Raw genomic sequence first — 16205 nt, forward strand, 5'->3', positions numbered from 1 at the left:
TGTTGGACTGTGCACAGGGCTGTTTATAAGACCTCAGACAGAGTCTCAAGGAATTTCCCACTGACAAGGATTGGTATATTATCAGGGCATCCTACTGTGTAATGCCCATAGTCGTTGAGTTCCCAGAGAAGATCGTCCACGACCAGGTTCCACAGCAGGGGCGAAAGCACACCTCCCTGCAGACACCCTCTGACTGCGGATGCTCCCAGGGTCTCTCACGACAATGTAGCAGTTATGTTCCTACTTTCCAGCTGCACGGATCCATCTACATATTGCGGGCTCAAAGCCTTGCTTTTCAGCGGTCTGTTTTATTATATCAAATGAGGTTCTATCGAAAGCTCCTTCTATGTCAAGGAATGCTCCTAGGGCAATGTCCTTGTATTCAATAGCATTTTCTATGCGTGTTACCACATTGTGAAGTGCAGTTTCAGTAGATTTACCAGTTTTGTAAGCATCTTGGTTTCGGTGTAGAGGATACTTATTCAATGTACCGACCCTAATATGCCTATCCACTAGTTTCTCCATCGTCTTCTATAGGAAAGATGATAGGCTGATAGGATGATAAGCCTTAGCCTGAGAATATTCAAGTTTTTTTGGCTTTGGATTAAATGTTACTTTGATTTGCCTCCAGGCCATGGGGATAAATCCATATGCCACGCAGGCTCTCAATATGCAGCACAGGTGTGGGACTAAGTGTTCCATTTCCTGCTACAGAAGTGCTGGTACAATTCCATCTGTTCCAGCATATTTAAATGGTTCGAAGTTTTGATTGATTGATCACACATTTGGCCAGGTTTCAGTCTCCCCCGTTTGTTGTACGTCTGCATATGCCCAGGTTCTGCTGACCCTGTTCATTATCTGAATCCTCAATCAGTTTGGAATCATGAACATGAACTCTGAATAACTCTTTCAGTGTCCCTCTTCCAGTTTGATTATACTGACCATCAGGTAGCTTAGTACTGCTAACATTGTTGGTTGTCTGTATTTCCATTATTTTCATGAGTCTGGCATTGCCTGGTACATCATTGATCTCCTGGCAGTACCTCCACCTAGATGATTGTTTGGCTTTCCCTATTTACACGCGGTAGTGTAGTTGGTTGAGGCACTATGCTACAAGCTGGAAGGTTGTGGGTTCAAGTCCTGATGAGGTCATTCGATTTTTTTCAATTTACCTGATCCTTCTGGCTGCACTATGGCCCTGGGGTCGAATCAGCCTCTAACAGAAATGAGTACCAGGAATTAATTAAATAATTTTCCTGGGGAGTAAAGCATGACCAGTGCGTAAGGCTGACAACCTTACTGCCATCGTTGAGCCGATTGTCTAGATAATGTGGGATCCTCAACGTCTCACAACCCTATGGGCCTTCATGACCTGTTACAGGGATAGCTTTACTTTTACTTTTTTTTTCATCGCTAGTGGGGTGGGACTAAGTCCCTTGTACTGTGGACACTTCTGGCCTATTGTACCAGCCCCAGATGATAGGTGAGGGTGATTGTGGAACAATTGGTGGAATGGAAAACCTGCCCCAGCACCACTTTGTCCACCACAAATCCCACCTGACCAGATCCAGGATCGAACCTGGGCCGCTGCAGTAGGAAGCCAGCGACTAACCGCTTGAGCTATGGCGCGGCCTTTACTTTTACTTACTTATTTCTATGTTTTAACAGGTGAGAGTCTCCTTATGGGTGTCCCACTGACATGGCATAAGCTTTCTTGTTTTCACTCTCAGCCCACTCAGCTTTTTGTTCTACCTAGGGGCTGGCCTTAGTGAGCAAGTGGTCTTGGCTGGGCCATGTCATAGCTCAAGCGGTTAGTCACTGGCTTCCCACCTCAATGGTCTGGGTTCGATCCTGGGTCTGGTCAAGTGGGATTTGTGGTGGACAAAGTGGTGCTGGGGCAGGCTACAATAGGCCAATCAGTGGCCGCTATGCCTAGTGGACCCAGTTGGACTCCACTGCCCACTAAGCAAATTTAATTTAAGTGGTCTAGGCAGGACAGTTTTGATGATAGGACCTCTTGCAACTGGTCAATAGACCAACTGTGTCCCTTATTGTGCATGTAATTCATGAAATGATCTCCAGATTCACCTTTAGGTTGTCTTTATATGACTCCCAATTGGTTCTTCTGGGTTCCCTAAAGGTAACTTTATTTACTGTTTTGTTACCTGTTTGGAAGCATATGACTGTGGTCTGACAGAGATGGCTCATGAGATGCATGCCAATTACTTACCAGGTTTGCTATTTTATTTATCCCTAGTATGAAATCAGTAACCTCTTCCTGTTGCAAACCACAAAGGTAGGTTCATTACCATGATTAAAAATATTCAGGTTCGAACTCACCAGAAATTCTATGAAGCTTTCCCCTCTTGGATTGGTGCCAGTGCTCCTCCACAGAATTTGGTGTGTGTTGTCATCACACTGATGATTGGTTGCTTTTTCCTGCTGTAGCAGTAGTCAGTGATGTCCCTCACTTCTTTGGTTGGTGGTGGTTCATCTGAATCATATGATAGGTAAGCCGAAGCAACAACCAGCTCCTCACAACTTCCGCCATATGCGTATGTTATCCTCACTGTTGTTGCATCCCTAGAACAGAACTCCAGCAAAGGTAAGGCATTAATATGGTTCCTGACATAGATACAGGACCTTGCATTATTACCAGATGCAGCAGAATATATCATTCCTCCAGAATTAGTTAAACCCTCTTATTTGCCCCCTGTATATCCAGAGTTCTTGACTAAGTTCTATATCTGCCTTTTCCTCAGCTACCTTCTGGCATAAAGTTGCTGTAGCTGCTTTGCTGTGGTGTAGGTGAATCTGAATGAATTTTATAGCAGGTGTGTGTGTGTGTGCGCGCGCGCGGGTGTGTGTGTGTGTGTGTGTGTGTGTGTGGGCGTGTGTTGTCAGGCCAGGTTGCCTGACCTGCAGAGGTAAATTTTATATTAAGAGGAATTTCCTCTTTTGTTTCTACTGCTCCTCTCAGGTCATCTGAGGAAGTGTGTATATAATCACCCCACCCCCCCTCAGAGACCGATTTCAAGGATGCAGTGTTGAGCACAAGTCCTTTTGATGTTGTGCTTCAGGATATTTCGGCACTTTTAACATTTCCCTGCTTGTGTCCTGTGAAGATCTTGTATCCAGTGCTCTTAATAGCTGTAAGGGTGTCCTGTTCTGTGAGGAGGATAAGTCCCTAGCCCTTCAGCTCAGAATGCTTATCAAGTACCCTCCAGTGCTTGGTGTGAAGCCCTGGGTTAAGATTTTTGATCCATTTTCAGCTGGTCCTGATTCTGGACAACTTTGTCCCTTGTCCTGGAGAGCCTCTTTGGCAGGCTTGTGGAGGTTCCTGGCATCTGTAGACTTCAGCCTGGCCCCTGATTCCAGCCTTTGGTTGTCAATAGCTCTGACTAGCCATTGACCAGACTGTTGGTCTTCAGGTGTGGTAGTTCTCCTATTGGAGTCCCATGTCACACGTTTCCCAGTTATTCCACAATATAATCCTGGTCGTCTTCCATTAGCTTCTCTTCAGGGTATGTGTCCTTTTAAGTCCCTGGTCCACTAGAGTGCCTGGGCATTTTTTGAGCTCTGGCCATTTCTATGAGGTTACTACCCTCTGACCTTAGCCTCTTAAGGGTTCTGGTTGAGGTTTCTCCCTGCTCGGGCATGCCTACATTTCTTGGTTGCTTAATGCCCCCAGTTCCTGCTTCGCTTGGCCTTTCTCTTGCCTTTTTCAGTTTCCTTCTAGCACATCCAGACAATACTTTATTTGCCAGACAGAGTCCACCTACACCAGAGACTAGGTGTCCCAGTCATTCTCTAGCTCCCTGCAGTGGTGTGTCAGTGCCACTAACTACCAAGAGAGAGGTTGTTGGTTTTACCTTGGGCAGGTTTCTCACCACTGGTTCTTCCCTGCCTTTGGCTGAAATTTCAATAGCAGGTTCACTGGTTGCAACCATGACCCTTAACAGTGCACCGGAGCTTCCAGCCCCCTGCATGAGTATTTCTCATAGGGACCTCCTTGAAGGGGAGTCCATCTTCTTTAGGGACTGAGGACCAGTATTTTTGTTTCGGTCTCCATAGTTGTTCCACTAGTAATGGGGATTTAAAATGTCACCACCCGCAGCGCCCCATACAGGTGGAAGGCATTAGTACAAGGGGCTGCTGTCTGGTGCCTTGAGGGAATCGTTCATGACACTGGCTAATTTCCACCCCAGCGCCATGCAGACCTCAGCACAATGCCTCATGCCTTGGCTTAGGTGGTTTGGTCCTGTTGAGAATAAAACCCCCACGAGCCTCCAGGCCTAGACTGCATGTTTGGGGTGAGAGGGGTAATCGTAAAGTAACTCTGACTCTGACTCTGATGTAGACTAGAGTGAGAAACTAATGCAGTGTGCAGAGTGCTTGTAAGAGAAATGAATGCAGTGACAGTTTCAGTTCAAGAGCAGTTATGAGTCAGTCGGAAGCCTGAGGAGTGAATCCAGAAGAGTTCTTAGTTTGCAGATTCCAGAGTCATTGAAGATGAAATAACAAGAAGACTTCAAATTGATTTTAAGTGTTAATTTCTGTGTTGAGATTCATTGCCAGGAGACAACTAGTGAAGCCTGGGAATCCTAGTGTGTGTGCAACGGTGAATTGGAAGGTGTGTAAATCAGTGATAGTGCTGTATTTACGTGTGATTAAGAGATCTTGTAACCAAGGTGCTGATAAATCCAGTCATTCAAACTATAATGCTTAATTATTTGCCATGCGTACCACCCTACATGTGGCAATATACATCAGGATCATCAACTGTCATAATTTGAATTACAGTCTGAAACAACCATGTCTGACACCATATCACCTTTCTCATAAAAAAATAAAATACCATTTTCTGCAATGTAATGCCATGTAGTTTGGCAGAAAAATCCCTTCAAAACATTGATGCCTGTCCTTAAAACTACTCAGAAGAGAATATTCATTAGGACCAGTGGAATGCTTAAATTCCACCCCAGCTGATGAGTTCTTTCTCCCACAGTCAGTTAAAAACAGATTACCTTCCTCAAAAACTAATCACAACACAAAATTTCTGGACACTGTAACAGAAACTATCACAGGTGTCATAATTCTTAAAAACAGATTTACATACTCTGTTGCATAATGTGTTTGGATTAGTGGTAATTCACTTAGCGGGGGGTGGAGTCCAGCTGGGTCCACTTGGCATGGCAGTCGCTGATTGGCCTATTGTACCTGCCCCAGGTGATTACGATGATGGAGAATTTGGTGGAATGAAGATTGGCAAGGGAACCGAAGTACTCGGAGAAAACCCCCCCCAGTGCCACTTTGTCCACCACAAATTGCACTTGACCAGACCCGGTATCAAACCCAGGCCATCCCGGTGGGAAGCCAGCGACTAACCACTTGAGCTATGGTGCGGCCTAGATTAGTGGTAGTTGATGATTGTGATCTGAATAACAGATCAGTGAGAATTAATTTTCATCAACCAGAGAGCATAAAAAACGTCTCACTGCTCAAATGTGCTTGTGCTGTTATGCTGACCTTGATTTTCACACTCGTCACAGTGAGAACCTCTGATTTCAATTTAAATTACTTTTATTTATAGTGTTCTGTGTTTAGATATGATAACATTTTTTGACGGAATATCAGCTATTTCCAGAATTTATTCATATCAAAATTTCATCATGAGCTGATATTGTTTTTGTTGGTAGAAATTTTTTTAAACACCTTAATTACTTTCCTTGGATATTACATTGTATATTCTGATAGTGTTTCAGAAGAACGTGCTGTCCCCATCCTCAGATTACAAGAGTCACTCTTCCACCCTGAAGACCCGAAATATTAGTAGCTTTCTGCCAGACTACATATTGTCACAGCCCAGAAGACAGGAAACTTAATAGCTACCATCTTCAGAGCCACAAATGTGGATTACTACTATTATTAGACGAAATTTTATGAGGATCGAAACAGCTAATGACTAAAAATTCTCTTTCTAAGATGGTTCTTTTATTATTTCCATACTGCTAAGTAATTTCCAAGTGTGTTACTAATGCACTTTAGTGATCATGAAGACTGTAGTTTCTAATCTTTGACGTCGCTCGATTATGAGGACATTACTTATCGCAGACGGCAAGGTAGCGAGTGGCGGAACTGTACTAATTCTGCAACTAAGTACATATTTTTAAATTATATGTGAGTTGCCTAAGTGGCAGTGAAGACGTCATTAGGGGAAATTTAAACGCTTTGCGCTTAGGGTGTCACGTGATAACCTCAGACCGGACCTGGCGGACCTGACTACCGCCCTCTATCGTCAGTCTCGTGTAATCAAAAATGGCGTCGGTGGGTGTTAGTGTTAATATGAATCCAGACGAAAGAGCTGAATTACAAGAACAGTTTTTCGCTGTAAGTTAATATCTTTAATTTTATGTAGCTTTTGGTATTAGGGTGAAGTAAAAGTGCTTACCGGCGAGTTATTCTCCGTGTAAGTATTATTGCGTACGTGTTACTGCTGAGCGTTCATTTTGTGACCAAAAATGTCTTATATTGTCTCATTCATACAAAACACGTGGAAGTGTTTTGGAATAGTAGCTGATTGTGTTTTTCTGCTGTCCAAAAGATGGTACCTAAGTGGAACATTTTTACTCCTTCCTCTTCCATCCTATTTTCTGAATTAAACTTTCCTGTAAGTCATAACTATAGATGGATAAGTAAAATGACAGTTGTTTGATTTAATGTTTACCATCATAACTTCGAGAAATGTCACGTAACACTTGTACTAGGAGGGGTTATAAGACTGACTATTTCATGATGAATATTGACACGTCTGTCATATATGGTTGCATTATAAACGAAATGTATATAGACTGTTTTATTTTGCATAACCAGTAAATTTTTATAATCCATAGTAACGAAATTATCGTTTCACCATAAGAGAACTGACGAACTATAAGATTTTATTAATGATAATCCTTGAGCTAATAATAGTGTATCTAGTGAGGAAATTTCTGTCTGAAGTGGAACCCAAAAGTTTATTGCCGTGTTCACACGAACCTACAGCTGAACCCTGCCTTGGTTAAGAATAACTTACCTTAAATGAGACGCTTAAAGATGGAGAAGGTAAGTCATAGTTTATCGGTTTTCATAATATTTGAGAGTTTGCTAACTGAGTGTTGGTATTGCCCATTGTTTGTTGAACACACCACCCTTTTTTCCAAACATATGCCCACTAAATAGGAATGAAATTAATCACTGACAATTATACAGGACAACATTCCAAATATTGTACTGAAATTTTCATAAGAAGTTAGTGTTTATGTTTTTCATTTATTTGTTTCTGCCTTTCTTGCAACTTATACTAGAAGGTTTAATTCAAAATTTAATTTTTAATTAAAACTCTTATTCTTTCACTTTATTTGTCATATTTACACAACATATTTCAGCCAACGCAACCATCATCAAGTGTGCTAAAATTGTTTTGGTGAAACTACTGCACTTTATGCACCATCATAACAATTTTTTATGATTCAGTTCTGAATTCTGAAGTATTATTATCATTATCATTTATTTACATGTCAAAAATCCTTCACAAGGTCATAAGACTCAGGATATAGACAATAGTCCAATATAACAATTTTAACAGTATAATTTTTCTTTGTGCATGGTGTGTGTGGAGATCAATGTATCTGTAACATGCAGTAGTGAGTTGTGTTTACCTCTATATATGGAACACTTTGTTGTCACTTTCAGTTCAGTTTAATGGGTGAAATAACAGAATTAGTGTTATGACTCTTGGATAATTTAATCCTTGAACTGTATTCGATATCTCCAGATGCTCAGTTCTCCTCAGTGATGTAATGTTACCTGCCAGTGTCTTAGATATGCCATTATAGAAGGTCCACTGTCTGTAGATGCTGTGAATGACCAAACTGTAGGTCATCTGAGGAATGAGGCAGACTGTCCACAACCAGTTTAAGATACAGAGATTGTGAGTTAAGAGACTCAGTAAGTGAATGTGTAGGTGATAATCTTCCTCATTGTTGCAGAAAGCAGAAATGTGAGGCAGTTCTGCCCAACTGAATTCTTTTGAGATGTGTGTGTTAACAGTCGAACCATGGTTATTGTTGCTGGTTCTGGGAGAAGTTTGGTTGACAGATATTCTCTCTTTGATTTCACATGAACTTCATATCTCCTGGACATGCAGTGCTTGGCAGAGACTGCCTTTTCTTATCAGCACACTTTTGTCTAAATTCTTTTGTCAGCTGTATCTATCCTAATGCCCTCCTTGAGAATATCTGAAGTGTGCCAGTGGAAATCAGGAAGCTTGAAGTGGACAGACCTAGCCAACTTAAGCCCACCAGGTGGAGCACCATTAACCAGATGAGGTGTAGAACCATAAGTCAGTAGATCCTTCGAAAGAACCACTCTCCAATTCTTGCCCATAACCTATGCAATACACAGCCTTCTCAGTAGGTTTCTGTTTTGATATGCTGTGGCCAGAGTGCAGTCACTAGACAGTGTTCTGTGTGCAGGCATAATTATAGTTTGAAAGCTTTTGACACACAGCGAGATGCTTTATCATGTGCCAGTGTGTTCTTGTGAGAATGTATTGAGCAAACAAAGCAGTCAGAAATTCTTTGAACTTAGTAGTCATTGAAGAAAGCAGTCTTCTGGGATTTGGCACCATGTATATGTGGTGTTAACCGACGTTTTGGAGGAACGTATCTGCTTTTACTGGTTCTCACGGTCTCTTCGCTTGCGGATTTCTTATATTTTTCCTTCTACCCTGAAGATGGAGGTGATACGATTCTCCGAAATGTCAGTTAACACCACATATACATGGTGCCAAATCCCAGAAGACTGCTTTCTTCATAGTCACCGCCGTGAAAGCCTCAAATCTTACTTAGTAGTCATTGTTTCCTTTGTGACTATGACTTCAAGAAATCTGTGAACTTCACAGCATAAATGATGACTAGAAAGCAGACAATCCATAAAATCGGTTGCATGTATATCCCAGGCCTGATTTTGTAAGATAGTACATACCATAGGTTCTTGAGAGATTTATGCCTCCAGTGGACTGGCACACAACACAAAGTTTTCCACATTGGCATCCATTCCTCTCCATCAGTCTTTTCCACATAGCCTCCTATGCATAGCAGATTTGTCCAAAGCTTGAGTACGTAAAGTTTTGTGGAAGTCAGTGTAGTCATCATGCAGAGCACCATCCTCCTGTGTTGAAAATCAGCATGAAGTAATTCATAATATGTTTGGTTGTTGCCCCATCAGTTACAGTGAAGATGGTTGATCAATTCTCAGAGTTATTCATCAGTTGAAGTTTCATGTTTAATTTCTGTTAAAGTCGTGGCCTTGGATAAAGGTAACATTACTGTTTGGTAAATATACTGCTCTAAATCAGGACCTGGAAATTATGGAGACTGAAGCATACACGACAATGGGTCAACCAGTTTTCACTTTGCCAGTTTATGTATTACCTCAGAATCAAAATCCCTACATTCCTATCACCAAGCTCGTATTCTTGCTCTAAGATTAGAATTAGGGTGAATAATCATTGCTAGACTTTTGTGACTGTCGGGTAGAATGATTTTATTACGCAGAAGTCAAAGCTTAAATTCCTTGCAAGCCCAGAGAATATCCAGTGCTTCCTTCACAGTTTGTGCATATCTCTGTTATACTTCATTCAAAGCTTGACAGACTGTTGAGAATCTTTGACTCAGTGCCACGTGAAGCACGTCCCAGCCAGTGTATACAAACAGAAGCCTGTGGGGGGGGGGGTGGAAGACAGAAACTGAGGGCCAATAGGGGAGTTTTTTTGTGTGGCAGTGTGTGACTAGCAGTGTACTGTGAGAGCAGAGAGAAGAAAGTTTTTTTGTTCAGAGTGGGCAGTGTGCGCCGACAGAAGAGAGATGGATGGTTTTACATTCAGGTGAGATAGTAATAAGGTGACATCACAAGCATACCCCCTCGAGGTCTTGTTCATGACATTTTTTGGTGCTGAAACCCGGGAAGTGGGATACATACGATACAACTCGACATGGCGGATACTGAACTCGGAAGACTAACGAGGAAGCGCTCCATAGTAAGGGCAAAAGTGGCAAGGTTCAGTACCTCTATAAGGGAATCCACTGCCAGCACCCCTCTTGAGGATTATGAGTACTACCGAGACTGTTTACAGGAGACCCTGGATCAACTACTTTCATTGGACAACGATATCCAGGATCTTCTAGATGGCAAGGAGTACATGACTGATGTGGAGGTGGCTGAAGACTACATCGACTTAGCCAAGCAAACACTGCTGAAGGCCAAGCAGGAGGTGGAGAACTGACTCATCTTGACAGGAGAGAAGCCTAACTTTGCAGAAGAGTCCTCCTCCACAACTGCCCCTTGGCCTCCGTTAGCGCACTCGGTCAAATTACCCCCGATAAAACTCGAGCCGTTTGCAGGAGATGTGGAAACGTGGGCACGGTTCTGGGAGTACTTTGAGTCTTCCATTGATAAGGACCCCACTCTGCCAGCCATACACAAACACGTATTCCTCAGAGGATATTTGGAAGGTGAACTGAAGATACTAATGGATGGCATTGCCGTGACTGCTAACACTTATGGAGAAACTAAGAAAATTCTCCACGCTTGCTATGGTGACAGAAATCGCATTGTACAGGCCCATTTGGACTACTTAGAAGACATTGAACCAATTCAGTCCCCTTCTGCTGAGGCGCTGAATATCACGTTTGTGCACTTGGTGAAGATGTCAGTGGATACAGTCGGGTGCTGGCTCCGAAGATACTCTGTGTATTTCCAGGCGGTATCTGCCGGTGCTGTCTTATACACGTGAAACGCGAGGGATACTCTGAAGGAGACATCGTCAAGTTAATGGAATTCCTCGGCGAAGAAGTGGACGGGGCCCTTACTACACAGAAGATACACGGGGAGACTTCACCTATGTCTACCTTCATTCCTACAACAGTAGCTCTTCATGTTGATTCAAAGTCTCGGAAGGCAACGCAGAAGGTCAAAGGGCCAAGAGAACCATTTTGCATGTTTTGCAAACTTTATGGCCATTGGGCCCAAGAGTGCAAAAGAGTGACGGATGTGAAGGAGCACATAGAGAAACTAAAGGCCACAAATCGATGCTTTCTTTGTCTTAATCGCAGCCACCGTGCTCACGTTTGTGTTAAGAAAGACAAAGTGTTCTGCTCAAGGTGCAAGAAAGGACACCACCGGCCTGTTTGCATGGATCCAGAACCGACCGTGTGTCAGACAAGAGCACCAACCTCTGCTTCGGTAGGTATGGTGGGCGTCCCATTAACAGGGTTCACTCACCTGCAAACGGCACACGTATGGGTCACCGGATCCACGGGATTGTGCAAACTTATGCGGTGTGTGTTGGTTGGCGGAAGTCAATGCAGCTTTGTAGCCCAATCTATAATAGATGACTTGGGACTCAAGATAATCAACCAACGCAATTTGTTTGTCACCGCTTTCGAGACTGGCTGCCCTGTTTCAAGATCGCGAAGATTTGTCCGATTCAGTATGAAGGGGATCTGGACAAACTCGTCTACTGCCATGACAGCATCTGAGAGCACTCACACCTCTCCTCCCCCTGCAATTCCCCACGACAGCATTTTGAGACCCACATGTAAACTGCAGTTGGCCGACACAAAGGACAGTTCGAAAGACCTGCCCATTGAGATCCTCATAGTGAGAGATCATTACTGGAATATAGTTAAGGACACTTCACCAATACGTCTGTCTCCTTCTGCAGAGCTACTACCATCTAAATTTGGCTGAATCCTCAGTGGAAACAGATCTGCCGTAACAGTGAGTCCGATCACAGTCACCTACATCAATCTAGAGCAGACCTTGCCCCCTCCCTCGGATGACGTCATCCGTCGCTTCTGGGACTTAGAGACCCTTGGAATCAAGGACATCCAAGAGAAGACACTGAACACCAAGGGTTCTGCCATTCTCAGGGAGTTCCAGGCATCGTACTCTATAGATGATAAGAGAAGAGTGGTTTCTCGTCCCAGGAAGGAAGACATCACACTACCGAGCAATCGTCACAACGCGGAGAAACGGTTCCATGCGTTAGAGCAGAGACTGGAAAGGAAACGTGCTTTACGGCAAGTTTACCATGCTCTCATGTTGTACTACATACAAAAGAAACAAGTGGAGATTGTCCCTCTGGGAGAGGAGGCCATTGACGTGTATTACCTACCCCATCATTCTGTAAAGAAGGAGAAGCGTGGCGACACCAAATGGAGGATTGTTTTTGATGTGTCCTCTCATGAGGACCATGAACCCTCCCTAAACAATTCACTGGAGATGGGCCCGAACTTACTTCCAGATATTTTAGCGACCCTGCTCCAAGTTAGACTGTACCCAGTAGGACTCATTGGGGACATTAGTCAGGCATTCCTGCAGTTGAGCCTCAATAAAAAGAATAGGGACCTGACAAGGTTCCTTTGGCATTGTGTTACAACTGATGGTAAAGGGATGTGATAACATACCGTTTTACTTGCCTACCCTTTGGCCTCACTTGCAGTCCCTTCCTCCTTTCGGCTACGATAAGAGAACTTGCTGACCTGTCCAAATCAAAATTTCCTACTTCGACTAACCTTGTAGACAGCAGTACATATATGGATGACTTCACGGCAGGAGCAGAAAATGACAATGCAGTAATCGACCTTTACTATGAACTTACCTCCTTGATGAACCAAATTTGACTACCTATGGCGAAGTGGGCTACCAATTCCCACCTGTTGAAAGAGGTGTGGAAGGCCGATGACCCCTACTTCCCGTTGCGCCATCCATGTCGCACAATCTTTAAGGTTACTTATTTGTATTGTCACATGTTAGAGCGACTCTCAGCAGGGTTTTGGATTGGAGATTGGATTTATTGACCACTTTAGCACATATTGGTGATTACACTTAATTATACTGCCATCACTAATTTCCGCGCTTTACAAATCACTACAGCACACACTAAGTCTCTTCAGTATGCTGCAATCTCCACTAGTCATTCCCTGATAGCGGTTTCTAACAGTGGGGATACTGGAACTGCACCAACCAGATTTTCTCTTCACAGGTTCCCTTACAGATGTCTCAGTGTTTCAGCTATCTCCCAAGCTGGCAGCCATTTCATACCAACCTTTGTAGTCTTCTCTTCACAGACTGACTTTCAACTGACTTTCAACTGACTACTCAAAGTCAGAGATACTTTATGGCATAAACTTTACCGCCAATTAGTTTGTCTTGGTGTTGAGCCCCTTGAGACCCACTAACAAAGATTTTTTTTCCCCCAGCTGAACCCTGGTGGTATTAGTCCTTATGTAACATCCTCTCTGACTAGAAGATGGGTTGTCTGTTGTGAATATGCTTGGCCTTTCATCAGGTGTACATTTTGCACATATAGCATGTTTTGAAAAGTTCTTGCCTTTGCACTACACACAGTTCCTCTGTCAGTACTAGCTTTGCAGAGCAGATCATGCCTATCTTACATATCTTATGCTACAACAGCAGCCTAGTCAGTTGAACAGTTGTAAACTTGACCACCTCCAAGTTTAAGCCTCTTATATTCTATTGTTGTAGTTCAGCTGTTGCTGCAGGGATATATTTACCAGACCACTGCATAGCAATGGCCATGGTGCAGACCACAGAAAACACTGTTTCCAACAGTTCCTCTATTGTTGCAGTTCAGCTGTTGCCTTGTTTGTTTTGCAGTTGTTGCCTAGAAATGGGTTTATATGGCACAATACATTCCTCCTTTAGAGCAAGTTAGAATTTAACTTGATGATTCTCATGTTCAAGTTCATTTCAGCATTTATGCAGAGAGTGAACAGCGTGAATAATTCTACACACAACACTGTTAGCAGATTCAGCATAAATTGACATATTTAAGAGTTTCCTCTTACTCTGTTTATTATACATCTCACACAAAAATTCTGAATAGTACTCATATCAGAAAATAGAATTTCATGTGTCTGTTCAAAGTTCTGTAGTGGCAGCAAAACTGGTGCCATTCTGTTTAGTGCTTCTTACTCCAGGAAGTGAAAATAGCTAGATTTACATCTCTGTAAAATATGAGTCTGCCGAATTATTGAAAGGGGGATGATAAAATCAGAAACTTTCTTGTCAGTAATATTGGATGAGGTGGTTATATTTTCTGATTCAGAGTACTTTTTGGTGTTACTACATTCATTCTTGATCACATGACTTGCAATATTTAAGAATGCTGTTTTTAGTGAGATTGGAAGACAGTCCTGAATTGTGAGGATTTGAAATGAAACTGTTACAGCCAATTTGAATTAGCTACTTTGCCATTCCCCTCAAGTGGCTGAGGAAGAGTCTACAATAGACCTGAGTCATGACAGGAAATAGTCACAATTTGAAATGAGTTCCACCCATATAAGTCATTTGTAGTAACACTGAGCTAATCTTTCTCTTTTGTGGTGAAGTACCATAGTGACCTTTGACAGTTTGAAGATATCATGATCTTTGATTATAACTGGAACTTATTTAGTCTCAGATAAGATATTTTATGATGATTATGCTTGTTGCACCAGAGAGGATGTGGCAGGAAGTGGCCATGACAGACTTTAAAGTACAATTCTTCAAACTTGCCTTTTCACCCGAAGAGACTTAGAAGCAACAAAAAATTCTTTGCAGAGGCATTGCAGGTACTTTCATATCAGTTGACATTGGAACTGAAATCAGCTGTTTAGTGGACCACTGCTGGTTTGCATGCAAGGACATGTGTGTGTTATGTAACAGTTGTTTAATTATGGCTTACATGCATTTTTCTACCCTGAATGTGCCAGAAAAATTATCTGATACAATACAGCCTTATTATTTGGGTCCACTGCTTCCACAGATGCTTAAAACTTAAATCAGTATCAGTCAACCCATCTTCAAGGAAACTGATGTTTCATGCTTCAACCCCTAGTCTGAGTAGCATTATTTTATAGAAGATTCCAGCTATGCAGATTTGTTTAGGGTGATGGTCTCCAGAAATTAATGAAATTTAATCAAAATCATTAGAGCTGTTTTCAAGAAAATTTTGCTTTTTGAGGCATACTTGAATGGCCCTTATTTTTGGAGGTAAAATATTCACTGGGCCTGTGATGTGTGAACTCTTAAATACTTAATAAAATCTATCCAACTTTTCAGGCGCTCACAGGGCGCACATCATACATACATACATAAACAGGCAGATATTCAGAAAATCATGTGTTTGTGATTAGGAGGGACGAAAATGTGTAAACCTCCAGATCAAATTTTTTCATGAACACAGTACTTTTTCACATATGAGAAAGTAAAATGAAAACAGTGATCTGTGGTATATCCCTGCTCTTTATCATTTCATTGTTCATATCTTTTTATTGTGTCATTTATATAAGGCCACTTGACCAAAGTTGAAATATGAAGCTCTACACTCAGTCCAGATAATAAATATTTTCGTTTTCCAGGATGTGAAACTATATACAGTAAAACTTGGTTATAGCAACATCGGTTTCTGCGACACCTTGTCTGTTGCGTCAAATATTCAATGGTACGAACTAATTCCTCATAAAGCAACTGTTTTTATACCTTGCTTAGTACGACATGCACAAATGCATCAACCTCGTATGTAACGTCATTTTCATTCCTGAATTTCTCAGATATCATGGGAAAGTTCGATGTGTCTGCCCACCCTCACTTACTCTACTTTCTGACGTGACTGCCCTGGAAGAATACGACCGTGGGCTGCAAGAGGAGCGTGGGTTTTATGCGAAAACAAGGGTGTGGGGTGGGACTGCGTGAATAGTGCAAGAGGACGCGGCAGGTTGTTAACTGCATTCCTTTCCTAGAATCTCGTCTAACAGGACCTCACATTGTCTACTTACCCTATAGTGTTCCTGCCTAAACCCAGAGAAGTGCAGTAGCGAAAACATGGCAATGAAAAGGAAAGTTTTAAGCATTGAAGAGAAAGTTAAAGTGATTCGTGAAATATTGTGTGTATTGTCAGTGAAAAGCGCTGTAATATGTCTTTGATATTACACATTTGGGCAATTCCACGTTAATGTTAAATTAGTCTGTACTTAACTACGTATTTCACTTAAAAATGCAACATTTTAACTCTGTTTTTGGTAGATTTTTACGTGACTAACATAAGGCCTCTGTGGAAGTGCCCATTTCGGTTACAACGACATTCGTTTATAACA

The 16205-nt window shown here is 42.2% G+C and overlaps 1 protein-coding gene across 1 annotated transcript in view; it reads left to right on the plus strand.

The window, feature by feature from the left end:
• Positions 1-6291: 6291 nt before the first annotated feature.
• LOC111863035 (plastin-2) overlaps positions 6292-16205 on the plus strand; it is a 77996-nt gene continuing 68082 nt past the window's right edge. The window contains exon 1 of the mRNA XM_023848978.2: positions 6292-6390. Within this exon, the coding sequence (XP_023704746.1) occupies positions 6319-6390 (72 nt within the window). The 5' untranslated portion in view covers positions 6292-6318. The remainder of the gene's footprint in view (positions 6391-16205) is intronic.

Source organism: Cryptotermes secundus, unplaced genomic scaffold, assembly GCF_002891405.2.
Source record: "Cryptotermes secundus unplaced genomic scaffold, Csec_1.0 scaffold1320, whole genome shotgun sequence".
Classification (NCBI taxonomy): domain Eukaryota; kingdom Metazoa; phylum Arthropoda; class Insecta; order Blattodea; family Kalotermitidae; genus Cryptotermes; species Cryptotermes secundus.